The sequence below is a fragment of the Melospiza georgiana genome, chromosome 20 (genome assembly GCF_028018845.1).
Source record: "Melospiza georgiana isolate bMelGeo1 chromosome 20, bMelGeo1.pri, whole genome shotgun sequence".
Classification (NCBI taxonomy): Eukaryota; Metazoa; Chordata; class Aves; order Passeriformes; family Passerellidae; genus Melospiza; species Melospiza georgiana.
The window spans coordinates 4,952,316-4,968,881 of NC_080449.1; the positions used below are offsets into that span (position 1 = coordinate 4,952,316).

The 16,566-nt window shown below is 44.5% G+C and overlaps 1 protein-coding gene across 1 annotated transcript in view; it reads left to right on the forward strand.

The window, feature by feature from the left end:
* The window catches only part of PAPPA (pappalysin 1), a 175,474-nt gene that overhangs the window by 21,088 nt on the left and 137,820 nt on the right, over positions 1-16,566 (forward strand). The window contains exon 2 of the mRNA XM_058038277.1: positions 5,454-6,522. Within this exon, the coding sequence (XP_057894260.1) occupies positions 5,454-6,522 (1,069 nt within the window). The remainder of the gene's footprint in view (positions 1-5,453; positions 6,523-16,566) is intronic.

Below are 16,566 nucleotides of genomic sequence, written 5' to 3' on the forward strand. Positions count from 1 at the left end.
GCTCCTTGTCTCAGGGGGTGACCTCAGGAGGCCTCTTAGCTGTGTTGGAAATGGTATAGACAGAGATGTTGCCTTAAGTACTCTGGACTTTGAATTATTTAACTGTTGTGGAAGGAAGTGGGGCTGGGGGAAGCACAGCAAAGGGAAGGAGTGATTATTTCTCCCCTTTGTAAAACTATATTGGGTTCAACGTCACACCATGAAATATCCAGTGCAGAACTCAAGAACTGCTCCAGTGGATCTTCACTGACTTATCCAATTGCATGGAACATGGGGATACTTAACCCAAATCTGTCGGTTTTAATTATTTTCCTCTGGACAGATAAAAGCTTTCTATAGGTTCCTGTAGAATATTTGCTCTTTCAAGCGTTCTTCTGCGCTTTGATACTGAACGATTAAAGCATGCTAAAGAAAAAAACAGCCCCAACCTTTAGCTCCCTGTTCTTGGGCCCCCTGACTGCAGCTTTGATTGTTGACCTAAATTCCCCTTTCATAACTGAGTCCTGTCACCTCTGGTTGGAGTCTCCCAGCAAAACAGGCACGGCCAACTTTCAGAAGTGCAGGGCACTGTTTTCTGTTCTGCCTTGCGCGGCTCTGACGGCTCCGCAGCACCTGATGTGTTCAAAGTCAAATCTGCTCCCTCTTCTCCTTCCCCCACCTCACCCTCCTGGAAATGAAACCATAACAAGTTTTTTGGTTTTTTTTTTTTTACTTTTACTTTTGCCTTTCCCCCTCTCCCTCTCCCCCCACTTCCCATTGCTCAGCAAAGAGAGGAAACTTTTCCTGCGTGGAGAATGAAATTCTTCGTTCGTTCTATGGCTGGGTTGGTTGCTGCTAAGATTGCTGTTATCCAGACATAAGAAATGGCACTGAAGTGAGAGAAGGAGGCCCTGGAGGATGTTATTTATAGCATGACAGTGGGCTACAGCAGCTTGGATGGGCTACTCCAGCCTCTCTTGTGTCAAACTCTGCCCACAGAGGGCTGCTCTGGCTCCAGCAGCCTCCAGCTGTGAGTTCCTGTTCCTCTGCTCCCATCCCAGTTATAGCAATGCCTCCTGTCCTCACCCAGGGCTGTCTCCCACAAGTTCAGCAGCTGGTGTTCCGTGCTGTGCTCATGCTGCCAAACCCTGCCCAGTGCACAGAGACCACATAAAGATGTGGCTTTATTTAAATCTCCAGAAAAGTCCTGAAAACAAAGTGGGTCATAAATGATGGTGTTGGTTAGGGGGTGCTGGAAGAGGTCAGATGGACAGTGATGGTGGAGCTATTGTGGGTCAGTAGCCAAAGAACTGAGATATTGCTTGTAAAAGAAAAGGAGACTGTCTTTCTCATTTTCCATGTTTGGCTTTTGGCTTTGAGCTGCTGGAGTTGAATTATCCAGCTTTCCCCACTCTTTTGATGCCTAGGAATTTACTTTTCCTATAAGGGACAAACATCATAGGACTGGAAGAAGCCTTGTGGGCCATTGAAGTCTGACTCTGGCCAAGCATAAAGGAATGTGGCATCTTCCTCTGTTTGTGAACTTCTCCAAAGTCCTCCAAGAAGTGACTCACTCCTTTGTGGGGAAGGGAGGCTTCCAGAGCCTCTTGCTGAAAAGCTGAACTACCACCTCTTCTTTGGTTTTTTTTTTTTTTTTTTTTTTTCTTTTTTAATTAAACACAAAATTCCATTTCAATCCCTTGGGCTTCAGGAACAAGAGCTTTAGAAGGAAAAAATCATTCAGACTAAGGAGTAGGAAGGGCTGTCAGTGTTCTCCTCAGCTGGAGCTCCATCCCTTTCTAGCAACTCAGGGCAAGCAGAAGTGAAGAAAACTGTTTGCTGCCGTATGAAACTTGTACATATTTTTTTAATCTAATTTCTGTGGGGAAAACAAACATCAGTTTTATTTCACACCATTTCTTGGCTCAGAAAGTTCAGGCACATTCGCCAAATTGTGGTTTTTCAGTCATTGGCTGTGTCTCATTTACCATGAGGCCTCTTTGGTTGGTAAAGAGATATTAAGTAGCTAAAAATGTCCTTCACTGCATTATTGTAAAGATTTCTCAGTGTAAATGAGAATTTAAACTCTGTACATTTCTATGTAAATGTTGATTGTGGTCACAGCTGACTTAAAATTTGGAGTGTCAACCATTATGTGGGGTGATTTTGCTCAAAACCAGCCTTGTTTGGGGTAAAAGAGGCCTCTTCTTGTTTAAAATGTTCTTAATTATGTCTGAGAAATAACTCACGGCTATGGAACCTTTTACTAAATTGAAATAAATTGTGAAAACATAAAATTATTCAGTTTTCAGAAGTTCTGGCAATTATTTCACATGTCCCTCTTCCAATGGCTTTGCCCTTATTAGTTGTCATAGAAGAAGTAATAAATTCTTTTATTATGACATCCAGTGTCCCAGCTGAAATTAGTTTCATTGTGCTGGGGACAAAACGGAAAAGTGACACTCCCTTAGCCGGAGGATCCTCAGTCCAAAGCCAAAAGTAAAGGGAAGGATTGGGAAAATAGGTGAAGCATTCAAGCAAAAGAGGGTCATGAGGAACTGGTACAACTTGCAAGGGAGTTGGGTTTCTTATCCCAGCACAAGGGGATGTGGGTTTCTCGTCCCTTTTTCTAAATTTTTTTTCATTTCTCTTAAGAATAAAACAAACTCTTGCTGCTGAAAGGCTTGTGCTCAATCCATCTTTTCATCAAGAGTTGGAGTCTGCAATAGTAAAAGTTTGAGAAAATAATACTGTACGTGGCATAAGGATTCAGCAATGACCTTTGCCTTAAAGTAGAAAATGCAAGGAACTGGAATAGTAGAGTGTTTTAGTTCATCAGCTTTCATACTGGTGTGTTCAGTGGTGTCCCTTTTGTCACTGGATTTTTTCTTTTCCTGTCCTTCTTTGGCTCCCTGTAAATCTTGAATTGATGGCAGCTGTTTGAGCCCAACTCAAGACACGTTGCATCACATCAGGGTTTAAAGGCTCAAAGGCAAGGGAGGATTGCTACTATTCTGTAGTATTCCTCCAGCAGCTCCTCATGCTCAGCTGAGGTCAATCACCAGCATCAGGCAGCGCTTCAGAGAGAGGAAGATATTCTTTAAATGCTGCCTGGGAAACTGGATTTCCATTCTGCAATAATTTCAGTTCTTTGGGGGAATATTTCTAGCCCTGGTCAGTGTAAAGAGCAAGAACTCTTGACCCTTAAAAACTGTATGGTGGGCTTTCCTGGAACTGGAGACCTGTTCCAGGACTTCCAGCTGTCCATCCAACCGTGGGGATCTTGGATGCCTGAAGAAACGGGTGGAGCAGCTTACGTGTGTGTGCAGCTGCTTTGTGATCCACACACCTGGAGGATTTGGTCACTGGAGGTGGCAAATGAGGCTGGAGATGGTGGGGATTGAGGCAGGGTTGAGTTGTCCTCCTGTGCCTCAGTCAAAACAGCCCAGGGAGTCCCTGGGGTTCCCCTGGCTGTGCTGAAGACATGCAGATTCTCAGAGGGATTTGTTGGGACAAGCCCATTTCTGCATCACTTTTTCTTCTCTCACCATGCTGGCATTTCCTGGCAGGCAAAAACTCTCTTACAAAATGCCTGATCAGCTCTAATAGTCTTATTACAATAAGCTGAGATTTTTATGACTTATTTGGGAGAGGGACTTGTCTTGCCAGCTGTATTCTTATTCATTGCAGTATTATCTACCCACCATCACTGGACAATACCTTCATTTGAGATGCATAAAAATACAGACTTTTATGGGCTCTCATCCAACTGAAAATGAATGCTATGTAAAAGCATTTATTTCCTAAAGAAAAACTTAAAAATGCTTCAAAAACAGATTCCAGAAGGTTATTGGTAGCTTTGGCTCTCGTATCACAAGTTCCTCGGGTAAATACCCATCCCAGCAAATTTAATTTTTTTTTTAGCACATTTGTTTTTTCCTTGCCTGGTTCTCCTCCTCTCCTTTCTCATGATCAGAAGTAGCAGTATAAACCAGAAGCTGGTCTTGAAAAGGTTTTGAACTGAGTGCACCCTACAGATGAATAAACACATTACCTTCCGAACTCTGGGATCTCTCTTCCAAAGGAAACAGGAAAAGGGGGAGCTCAGAATCCCTAGCAAAATACCAGCGTGCAGAAAAAAGGGCCGTTTAAATGTTTTTAACTTTCCCATCAGAAGAGTTTTTTTACAGGGGGAGGAGGTGGAGAGGGGCAGGGTGTGAGGAGAAGGGGGGAAGGTGGGTGCTGGGAGAGGGGAGGAAAAATACAGTGAATGCTCCTGTAACCTTTGCTCTGTTGATACTAGACAAGACTGCACTGTTAATGAGTGATTGTTAACAGATGGCTCTTGAGCAACTTAGTCAGAAGCAGAAGATGTTATTTGGTTGTAGTGAGGGGAGGGTGAGGGTGCAGGGGTGAGGTAAGGGGATATTTAGTCTTTTCGCGAGGACTGAACTGTCAGAGATTTATGGTTTTCCTTTAGGCTTTTGGAAGTGGAGGCTCTGGGGAAGGATTGTTTTCTATGTGCTGATAGTAGAAAGGCCATTTGGTGCTGAAAGCTCCAATGATTTTGTTTTTGGTGAGGGGTGTCCCTGCAGCCCTTGGCCTTTGAGGACTGAAGGATGGAAATGTCTGTCTTTAACTGGCTGAGCCTTGTGTCCCAAACTGGGGAGGAATGGGCTCTGTCCACTGCTTGGAGCTGTCTGAGGGCTGGGTGAGAGAGCTCCAAATATGGATCTACTCTTTGGGAGAGAAGTCTTTTCACGGTGCATTGAGGTGTTAGGAAGTGTTCCTGTGAGGGGGCAGGAACCTTTCTGAATGTCCATCTTTCTGGGGATGTCCATCTGTGTGGATTTCTTGTCCTTTTCCCAGCGTGGTATATACCAGTGTATGCCATGTGCCCACTGGCTTTTGTTGGGTATGACTTTGAAGGCAGCCTGAACACATCCCATTCACTCTCTGCAGGATTTGCATGGTTGAACTTAACAAGGTGACTGCAGCTGCTCAGTGCTTCTCAAAGTGTACAGAATTTAGATTTTGTATTTATTTTCCTTCTGGACCTTATTAGACACACGGTTCAGGGGTATGAGGGATGAGTGACATCAGCAGGGATTGGTTCTCAAGACTGTTTTTGTTTTCAACCACTGATGAATGGCTTGAGGGAAGGGAAGAACCAAATGCACAGTCCAACATTTTGCTGATAGGTATTTGCAGGAAAGTTTTGGACTTTGGTCAGGAAAAGGGAATCCCATTTGTACACGCCACTGGCAAATCTTTACCTTTAATAGGAATTCTTGACATGACCTCCCACAGTGGTGCACTAGATGATTTAAAGTCTTCCTTGTGCACTAACTATCTAACAGATGTAGGTGAGTGTGTGTATATACATTTAGAGAGATATATTTACACAATTTAAAGACTAACGCCTTCATTCTGTCATCCTTATTTATTCCTATTTCTCTTTTGGGGGCACATAGGACTGTATGACAAATGTTCTTACACCTCCCGTGACCGAGGCTGGGTCCTGGGGATTAACACCGTCAGTGACCAGGGGAACAGAGACCCCCGCTATTTCTTCTCGCTGAAGACGGACCGTGCTCGCAAAGTCACCACCATTGCAGCACACCGCAGCTACCTCCCCAACCAGTGGGTGCACCTGGCTGCCACCTACGACGGGCGCCTGATGAGACTCTACGTCAATGGCGCCCAGGTGGCCACGAGCGGAGAGCAAGTGGGCAGCATCTTCAGCCTGCTGACCTTGAAATGCAAGGTGCTCATGCTGGGAGGAAACGCCCTGAACCAGAACTATCGGGGTTACGTGGAGCACTTCAGCCTCTGGAGGACAGCCCGGTCTCAAAAGGAGATCTTGTTGGACATGGAGCAGGCGGTCCACAGGCAAGACATGCCCCTACCTCAGCTCGTTCTTCAAGACAGTTTACTGAATGTGAAAAGCTCCTGGTCTCCCATGAAGGACGGCAGCAGCCCTCAGACCAAGTTCAGCTACCACCATGGCTATTTGCTGGACACCAGCCTGGAGCCTCCTCTCTGCGGGCAGACGGTGTGCGACAACACGGACGTCATCGCCAGCTACAACAAACTGCCCAGGTTCCGCCGCAACAAAACCGTGCGCTACCGCGTGGTGAACCTGTACGACGACCAACACCAGAACCCCACCGTCAGCCAGCAGCAGATCGAGTTCCAGCACCAGCACCTGAACGAGGCTTTCAGCCGTTACAACATCACCTGGGAGCTGGAGGTGCTGGAGGTGAAGAACTCTTCCCTTCGCCACCGGCTCATCCTGGCCAACTGCGACATCAGCAAGATTGGGGACGAGAACTGTGACCCCGAGTGCAACCACACCCTGACGGGCTACGACGGCGGTGACTGCCGGCACGTGCGCCACGCGCTCTTCAACAAGAAGAAGCAGAACGGGGTGTGTGACATGGATTGTAATTACGAGAGGTACAACTTCGATGGGGGGGAGTGCTGCAACCCAGAGATAACAGAAGTCACCAAGACCTGCTTTGACCCATATTCTCCTTACAGGTAGGCAATTTCTTTTTATGGTCATATTGATGAATATCTGTCTGGGTATTGATCCTCCTGCTGGCTGTTGAAGGCTTTCATCGTTGCTATTATGGGTTTTGGAGTTTAATGAATTTATTTTTTTTTCCTCAGTATTTGGCTCACATTGCAGTTCTCCAAATGCAATCTCAGTAATGGTCTCAGCAGTGTCTTACCCCTGAATTGGTATTCTCCAGCCTGGCTAAGAAAAATCTGTGCTAAAGACTGAAGCAGCCAATTTTGAGAGACCCATTAGTTGTTGGCTATGAGCAGCATATTGTAACAGTGCACAGTTTATTTTAACTCCAGACTCTGAGGAGTGGGGATTAGATGTCACAGAAAGCTCATGTGTATTTGGAGAGGGAAAAGGCCCTCAGGCATCAAACAGAACATGAATACTCTTAGGTAGACTTTAATTCTGTAGCACTTCTGTGAAGGTAGGTAGGCAACTCCATACTCTTAGTGCTGTGTACAGCTCTCTGTGGGCACAGCTGTGGAGGCACAGCTGAGTCTGGGGGCTGTGAGGAGGGAGGTGGGTACCAGGTTCCTGTTGCACACTCTGTGTGGGTAATGAAACTCTTCTCTGCCCCTTTCTAAATATAAATAAGAACAGGGGTAATGCCACTTCATTGCAGAGCAGCTTTCTGTGGGTGGATGTGAGCTCATAAAATCCTCAGCTTCTCAGCTCAGGCTTCCTTGGGCTGCAGTCTGAGGAGTGGCACAGTCAAATAACTTGCATCAGGTGTGTACCACATACCTACAATTACTCCAAATTCAGACAAGTTAGTATGTTTAAGTAATATTGTGTTTCTTCTGAATGAGTTAGAAGTCTAAGCACAGAAAAGATGAAGATTAAAGCTGACATTCTGTTGTCTGCATTCCATGTTACAGCTTTTTTAGGGCAATTCATGGAGCCATAGAGGGTAAACTTCTAAATGGTCAAAATACCCAACACTAAAGTTCAGGTAAAGAAGGAAAGTACAAACTCTTCAGGAGTGTTTTCCATTGCAGCAATTCAGGCTATATTTATAGCTTGCTTAATAGAGAGAAATTTTTAAACAACATTATCAGCTCTACTGGAGCTTTAAATACACATAATTAAGTTGGAAAGAAAAGCCAATTTTTTTTTTTTTACTCCAGCAAGGTTGTTTTTTAAAAACTCCTTCTAGCTCAGTTTGACTTCAGTCACTTACCAGTGAACAAAGCTCAAATGAGGAAATTCTTTAAATATTAATGCTTGAAAACATTGAAAGGAAAAATACCAATTTTTAATACTGTTCAAATGGAGAGGAACTCAACTAAGCAAATATCATCAAAGGCATAATGCAAATTGGATTGCTTTAACACTGTAGTTCTGAGAATTCAAGGTGTTAGCTGTAGCAACTAATACAATTTTTAGGAAAAAAAATACATTATTTTTAATCTGACAGTACCCTTTTATCACTTATTCTGTGACCAGCATATTACAATTTGGAGACAACCACCTGGCTGAGCTTGTCTGGAGGACTTAGATCTCATGGCCTTGATCTCACAGATCGTCTATAAGTTCATTTTGACTTGAGAACAACCTCCTCTTGACCTCAAAGAGTAGGGGAGGCCTGAAGATCCTCTTCCACAGCCTAGAGCCTCAGAAAATCCAGAGATGCTCCAAAGATTTTTTTTTTTTTTTTTTTTTTTTTGTGACAGATTTAATTTGTCTATCTTTGCACAGGCATTGTATTGCAGCATTGATCGTTGGCAATGAAACCACAGAGGGCAGTAGGAGAAATTCCATGTCTCTGGAGCCTTTATTTGGTGGCTGATGTGCTTTGGCAGAGCCCAAATTCACTGCTGTGGCAAGAATTTGTACTCAGTAAGGCAAAATAGAGCAGTTAGGCCTGTGGATTTATCACTGAAGTTTGTAAGCCTGACTCACACTGTTTTGGGAATTTAGGTTAACAAATACAGGTTTAGGGCAGTGATTTTGGCAGCAAAGCCTTTACTGAGTACAAGGGTGAAGATTCAAACCCTGTGTTTGGCTTTGGTATTGCTGTCAGCCTCATCCCCTGAGAGAGAGATTTCCATGTCAATTAGTGACAAAGTAAAAATCTGGTTGGCACCATCTGGGCCCGTTTTGCATCCCCAACCCCTCTTGTCATCGCTTTCATTGGCCAAGAGTCCTCAGTCCCCTCTGGTGCAGACCTTGCACCGCAGCAGTGAAGATGTTGCAGCCATGGAGAGCTCACATCTCAGTTCAGGTATTTCTTCCACCAAAGTTCAGTCCAATAATAGAAGAAGAAAGGACAAAGATCCTTCAATCTGGTGAGGAAACAGAGGGAAGAAAGATGAAATGGTAACAATAAAAGTTTCCTGAACTTTATTTCTAAAGACTTTTCAGAGTCTTCCTTGGTACTGGGCTTTGTTCCTTCATACCCTCAGTGTCAGCAGTTGCAGCCAGCTGTTCGCCAAGCAGAGCTTATTCATGAAATACTTCTGTCCTCTGGAACCAACCAAAAAGTGCTAATGCTTGATTAATGCTGTAATAAACAGGAACCCTCCTCAGTGCCTCTTTATCCCCAATCCCCAAAAGATGATTTATCCGTTCCCAGCCACTTTCCTTCTTCTGATTATGAGTCCCAGTCCATGAAGCTCCATCCTGGGACAGAGTTGCTCTGAGCCTTGATACAAAAACCACTGTGGGTGCTTTGTGACTAAGTGATACCACTGGAACAATTCCAAGACACCTCTGATCTGTGTTACGATTTTCTTGTGATCCTTTTGGGCACCTGGGACAAAGGGCTCAGGTACTTTGATGGTGTCACTCAGTCACTGTGGTGGTGAAACTGTGGTGACTTCAGAGCTGATCCCAGCAGCACAGCTGGTTGGTTTCTTTTCTGCTTCCTGCCTGTCGTTGTGGCACCTCTCCAAAAATATTTAACTCCAAAAAGCTGATGTTCCATGCCACAGTGAGGTGGCAGAGATTTAAGTTTGTCAGTGGGACAGCAGTAAGAATGGGAATTCTGCTCTCAGAGCTGCTCAGCAGAAAAGCTGTAAACATTGTGGTACCAACTAGATCATCTCTCCTCTTTTTTAATAGCCTGCAGGGAAAAAACAAAGGACTGGTTATCATTAGCCACACAGCAGGCTTTATCCAAGAATATCTGCCTCACTTCTTTTCATTAATTTCATGAGAGTGGGACAAAATGTATTTTGTCCCAGCAGAAGGTTTACAAATATTGTTCTGCTTTTCTGCAATTCCGGGAAATTAGAACATGCTAAGATCATACAGTTTGGCCCAATACAAAAGGGAAGGAGCAAGAACAAGCACCCTTGCCAGAAAGACTCATTCTTTGTGTTATTTGGTATATTGCTGGTTACAAAACAGGGAAGACTTTGAGCCTATGACACCTACCATGGCTGCTTTTCAAAGAACTTGAAAGAAGCAGCAAGGGATCATAGGAAACCATGCTCGGTAAATGCCATTTGATGTGGTGAGTTCTTGCACCATCCTATGGTTAACTGAGACGTTCCTTTTATGTAATATTGGACTTGCACATCAGGCTTCACCACAGGATTCCATGGACAGATAAGGAAGCATTCCCCTCGGTGCCTTCTTAGGAAAACGTTGATGAAATTCCTGAAGCAGTAAAAGTACTGGAGTCTCTTCAAGCTCCCTCGATCCATATGGCCTACCAAATACTTGCTGGAAATCACCCCAGAATAAATGTCCTGGGAACAGGCTTTCTCAACATCCACATGTGTGCCCCAAAGGCTCAGAGCCTTTCAATTCTGCCTAAAAGAGGGGCAGGACGAGCTGTACAAGCTCTGGTCCTTTTGCAGCAAACTCAGGTTGGCACCAAACCAAGGAATCACAGAACCACAGAATGATTTGGGTTGGAAGGAACCTTAAAGATCATCCAGTTCCAGCCCTCCCGGAGAGCTGGAGCCTCTGTGTCCTTTTCTAGCACTTGTATTGGACAGTTCAGCTCTGTTCACATCGTGTCACACCACGTCCCAGGCATACATAAATTAGATTTGAAAGACATGCCTGACCCATTTGTAGGAATTTCCAGAGTGGTTTTGAGCAGCAGTGGGTGTGACAGAGCTGTGTGTGGGCACACTGGGCTAGGGCATCAGGAGGAGGAGGTGGTGGCTAATCCATAGCCCAGGGCAGTCTCAGACAGGTGACTGAGCTGCACTTGAGGGCTCTTCCATGGAGTACCAGCTCAACCTCTTTTCCTTCTCTTCTGCTGGAAATCTCTTCATGAGATGTACTTGAAAATTATGGTCAGCTTACTCTGGAGGAGGGAGGCACGCTGAATGCCCTTTTCCAGGAGCTGAAGTTGTAAGAAACACTCCTTGATTCCCAATAAAGCACTAATTTCCACTTAATCCTAAACACTAAAAAGAACAGAAGAAATTCTTCAAAGCTCTTCAGTTCTGGGAGCTTGAGAACTTAATCCCCTGCCTCGAAGAGACCATTGTGCAGCTCTCGACATCAAGGATGCCTGCATTCACATAGGTATCAGACAGACATATAGCAAATACCTGAGTTTTTGTCTAGGGATTCAGTGTTAAATGCTCAGTTCTTTAATTAGCAGCTCCAGGGCTGTTTAGGAGGCGAAGAGTAATTCTGTCAAGGAGAGAACTGCTGCATCTTGGTAGTTGTCACCCAAAAGCCAAGTCCCAACAGGAAATCCTCTGTTCCCTCTGTTTATTCTGTCCTCTGTTCCAGATGTCAGGGATGTTAATCAGCTGGGAGGAGTTGCATCTGTTCCCATGCTAGCAACTGACATTTATAAGTCTAGTATTGAATTCTGATACAGGCAGGACTGCAGTGCTAAAGAAACTATTTCTATACGATTCCACACCCTAGGAACAGTAGGAGTTTGCTCAGTTTAGCTTGACCCACAGTCAACTTTTCCAACAGCTTTTTTTTCAAGAAACATTTTTTCGCCAAGACTCATAGAACTCATGGTTTCTTTCATGGATGTTATCCATTAAGGAAAAAGATCACTGTCTGGTCAAACTGCAGGATGCTTGGGATGAAGGGGGCCTATAAAATCTATGGAGTAAACTACCAGAGATCATTAAGACTCCTTGTGGGAGACAACAGATTAAAGTATTATTATACCCCCAGTGCTGATGCAGACCCGTTTGTCTCTGAACCCTCACGTGGAAGATTTGCAAGTGCAGAGTCTGCAGATTTGACAGGGTTTGAATTTGCCCCTTGCTGCTGGGCGGCACCACATCCTCTAGGATCAGCTGCCCCATGGATGCTTTCCAGCAACACCTTACCAGCCTCTGGTTGAGCAAATGAGGTGGAGCTCATCCACAATGTGCAATGTGGCCATGGGTATGAGCTGGTTTATTCTGTTTGCTGGTCAATTCAAATTGTAGCATCTCACACAAACCCACAGTCTGATCATGTCCAACAGGCCTCTTTCAGTGCTGTGGGGCCTTGTATTCCTCCTCCTGGTTTTCTCCCATAGCCATTGGTGTACAACTTCTATTCAGCTCTGGTTGTGGGGTGACCTTTGGGTTTTTAATTAACATAGCTGAACCTCCTGTGTAAATTCAGGAGGACGCAGCCTTCACACTGAAAAAGATGCACGGTATAGTTCTGTGGCAAGCTTAACCAGGTGCAATGCTTACATTTGCAATTCCTATTCTATCCCTCAGACTTCTTTTCTGATAAGGATTTAAGCACAATTGTTGCAAGCAATAGCTGTCCCTTGGGGAAATGCAGAGCAGCCACCTCCACTGTGCTCCATTTACAGCACCCACAAACTGGGTGCATTTGACTTTGCTTCTCTCATGGATTGCTAGACCTAGGCAAAGAGTATTTCAGTTGGGCTTTTTTTGAACAGGGCTGGGGAAACTGAGTGGATGTTTTGGTTTATCTTCTCTCAATTGAAGTGAATTAATTGTCCCTCAAACACCCCAAGATCAGGACAGTGTGGAGCTGTCCCATCACTTTTGTACCTGCCCACCATGAGGCATGCTTGTGCAGAGTGATGGGGCAAATTTCACACTATATGTGATGCCTTCTCCATTAGATGTAGGTCAAGACACCCACTGGAATCATCTTATACTCCTAAAACTTTGTTTGTGGGTGATTTGAGAAGGATGGAGGGGCTTCAGAGAGATGCTGACCATAATTTCTCTAAGGGCATGCGGTGACACAGAGCCTCAAACAGACCTGTCAGGGCTACAGAGATATACAGGAACCCCTTCAATATTTTCAAGGTGTTCGTGAAACCTGTACTGTAAAAAAATGTGATGCTGATAGCCACTGTCACATTTCCTCCCTTAGAGGCAGATTCATTAAATAGGATGGACACATCCCCACCCCATAGCACAGCAGAGGGTTTAGACCAGGCGTACAAGCCACTGCTGCCAGAAGCAATTTTGAGATTGCTCCATTGTAGTTGGAGCAGAGCTCCAGCACCCACATACTGTGGAGGAAGATTAGGAGCATGTGCTCTGCTGGGGTCAATGAAATCCTGTCCTTCTGTTTGGTTCAGAGTAGATTTGCAATTTTGAAGTTTCTCAGGGTAACTCAAGTGAGACTACCTAGTTTGCATGTAATTTCAGCACTCCAAATTACCATAAATTTGCAAGAAGTTGTTTTTGGGTTCATTAATAATGGATGGGTGGCTACACCATCAGAGTGCTTGCTCTCAGCTTCCAAAAGGATCAGGGTGAGCTGCACTGAGGAAACTTCTTGGAGTACTTAAATGCTTGGGGTATGAAACTCTAATAAACCTCCAAAAAGCCAGGAAATTTGGAGTGAAGGCTGAAACTCCATACCTAGTGCACCCTACTGGGTCTTTGTATTTCAGAACATGTTACGTTTGTTCACTGAAATATCTCCAATATGGAACTCTTTAGGGTGGAGTTTCACCTTTAACTCTAAATTTCCTGGCATGTGTGAGTTTGAAGCACATGCTTAACTTCTCCCCAGTGCTGTTTTTCATTTTTAATTTCCTTTCTCTTTTAAAGGAGGGACCCTGCTAAAAGGACCCCTACTAAAAAGGGACCCCACTGAAACTGAAATTAGAGGGTTTGGCCTAATTTGATCTTTCTGAAATTCTTCAGAAGCACCAGCTTTTTTTTCTACCATTGTTTTAAAGACTCTTGTGGCCAATCAACCCCAGTGAAAAAGATCAATAAAATCCACACCTTGCAGACCAATTATTTTAGAAGGTACCCAGATGTTTGAGTAGTATATAAGAAACTTTGGAAATATAGAACATATCCTGTAAATTGCAGTTAAAGATCTGGCCATGGCCATTGACAGTGGTGAGCTGCTTGCTGTGAAATGCACTATTTCCATTAATTCAGTCATTGCAGAAGCAGCCCATGTTTGCTGTTGACACTTGTTGGTTACATCAGTGATGGTAAAAGAGTGGAAACAGCAGTGGTTTGGAATGAGAGCAGTGGGCAATTACCTGCAATGCTTTTAAAAATAATTTTGGCCCTAGATGTTGAAAAGATGTGTCATCACTGATTTGTGTGAGGGCAGCTTCAGCAGGCTTGAGTTACAAGGCTTTGGAGAGTAAAATTCCTTCTGCTGCCTCAAAATGCATCTTTGGAGCTACATTGCCAGTAGATAATACAGAATAAATTTGCTTCTCATTCTATAACCTTGTTGTGTCAATAAATTGTGGGCTTCACTGAGAAGCTGTGGCAGTCAACTTTCCCAGCTCAAGATTCTCTTGGTTTTTCAAATCACTCCCATCAGTTTTGCAAGGAGAATTTATCTTAGTGAGATGTCTACAGAGAAATTGGCAAAATACTGAATTTATGTGGCATTGGGCTTGTGAGTTCCTTCAGCCTCAGGCCGGGTGTGCTGGGAGTGTGGAGAGCCCCAGCCTGGTTTCCCTTCCCTTCCCTTCCCTTCCCTTCCCTTCCCTTCCCTTCCCTTCCCTTCCCTTCCCTTCCCTTCCCTTCCCTTCCCTTCCCTTCCCTTCCCTTCCCTTCCCTTCCCTTCCCTTCCCTTCCCTTCCCTTCCCTTCCCTTCCCTTCCCTTCCCTTCCCTTCCCTTCCCTTCCCTTCCCTTCCCTTCCCTTCCCTTCCCTTCCCTTCCCTTCCCTTCCCTTCCCTTCCCTTCCCTTCCCTTCCCTTCCCTTCCCTTCCCTTCCCTTCCCTTCCCTTCCCTTCCCTTCCCTTCCCTTCCCTTCCCTTCCCTTCCCTTCCCTTCCCTTCCCTTCCCTTCCCTTCCCTTCCCTTCCCTTCCCTTCCCTTCCCTTCCCTTCCCTTCCCTTCCCTTCCCTTCCCTTCCCTTCCCTTCCCTTCCCTTCCCTTCCCTTCCCTTCCCTTCCCTTCCATCACTGTCATATTGTACATTTTTCATGGATAACCCTGAAATTCAGAACTTATTGAGGATTTTCAACAACTTTAGTTCATGCAAATGAAAATTCAAGTTGAAATCTGGGGACAAGTCCTGCCACAGGCTCCTTTATCACCCACCAGCAGCTCCATGCTGGGACTGGTACCCTGCAGCACCAGCGAGGAGGAGCAATTCCCTGTATCTTTTGCTAAGCTGAGTATTTCTTATTCCAGCACATAAAAGCACTTTGTCACTTCAGCAGGAGACGATATTCCTCTCCTTTCACCCTCTCCAGTATGGCCCCATCAACATCCTTGTGTTGTATTTCCAGCCTCGACTTTGTAATACAGATCACAGCTGGTTGGTTTGAATTTCCCCTGAGTTACCCAGGATGCTGCTGAAAGCACAGGAAGAGCAGAAATGCTTTAATCAGTTAAATCAATCAAAAAAAAAAAAAAAAAAAAAAAAAAAGATAGAGTAGACCTTAAAATTTACCCTGCAACCTTTGCTACTCGCTGCGATGACGTCTTTGTCCTGTTTCTTTAAGTGCAGGATTTTATTGGGACTTGGCAGAAGGGCGAAGTGAGGAAGACACGGGAGGGGGTTTGCTGAGTTAAAAAAGGAAAAAAGAAAATGTCAGTGAGAAAATGGAAATACCCTGATGCTCTCCAGCCTAGTGCTGGAGCCAGTCTCTCTCTCCCTCTTGCAGGGAAGGGGCTCCTTTTCCATTAGCTTTCCATGGCCATATTTAATGGGTTTGCTCTGACACGCAGCCAAGAAAGGGCTTTGCTGTGTGATGCTGGGTCCTGTGTGTGTTCAGGCATCCACAGCTGCTCCCTACCAAGGGCTGCCTTTTGACTACTGAGGTATTTTTTTATAGCCACAGAGGGCAACTATTAATAGATGAGATTTACCAAAACACAGAGCTACGCAGTGTGGTGTGGAGGGGAAGAGGGAAACCTGTGGGATTTATGTCAGGAAAATTCCATGTTGAAATTATGCTGGAAGACACAGTAAAAATGAATATGCCAAGAAGGGGATTTAATCTGTAACTTTGGGCCATGCCAGCATTTCTCCTCCATTAAGGATCTGCCCCATCACATGAAACATGTTGCTGAATTATTTCTTCAGCATTAAACAGCACAAAGTGTACTGAGGATGAAGATAAGACACATAGACATGAAATATCAGCTTTTCTGAGATGTGATTAAATACCAAAAGGAAGCGGAGGCATTCCTGACCCTGGAGACATTTCATTTTGATCAGGCATGGGATTAGGGGTAAAATGTGAAGAATTCCACATGTGTGGATGGAGGGAGCTGATCAGGACTTTGCCTCTCTGTTTATTGATTCATTTCTAATTTCCATGATACAATGTAATGAGACTGGTGGCCCTGTCAGACTCACAAATTATATTTGTGTATCAAAGACGACAGGTTTGGGAGCATGGAGCAGAGAGGAGTGAGACAATTAAAGCTGCTTTTGAAGTCAGAACTCAGACATTGATTTAATATCATAAAATCCAGATGATTTCAATTAATAGACCCATCACTGTAATCATCTGCACATTTTTTGTGCACCTTCCAAAGGCACAATGGGGAGTTACATCCCAAGCCAAGAAAAGATCCACTGAATATTGGGAGAGTCTGGGTATCAAAATCCCCTTTACACTGTGAAAAGCTTTGCTTTAAATTGCTTTGTGTTCCCTAATT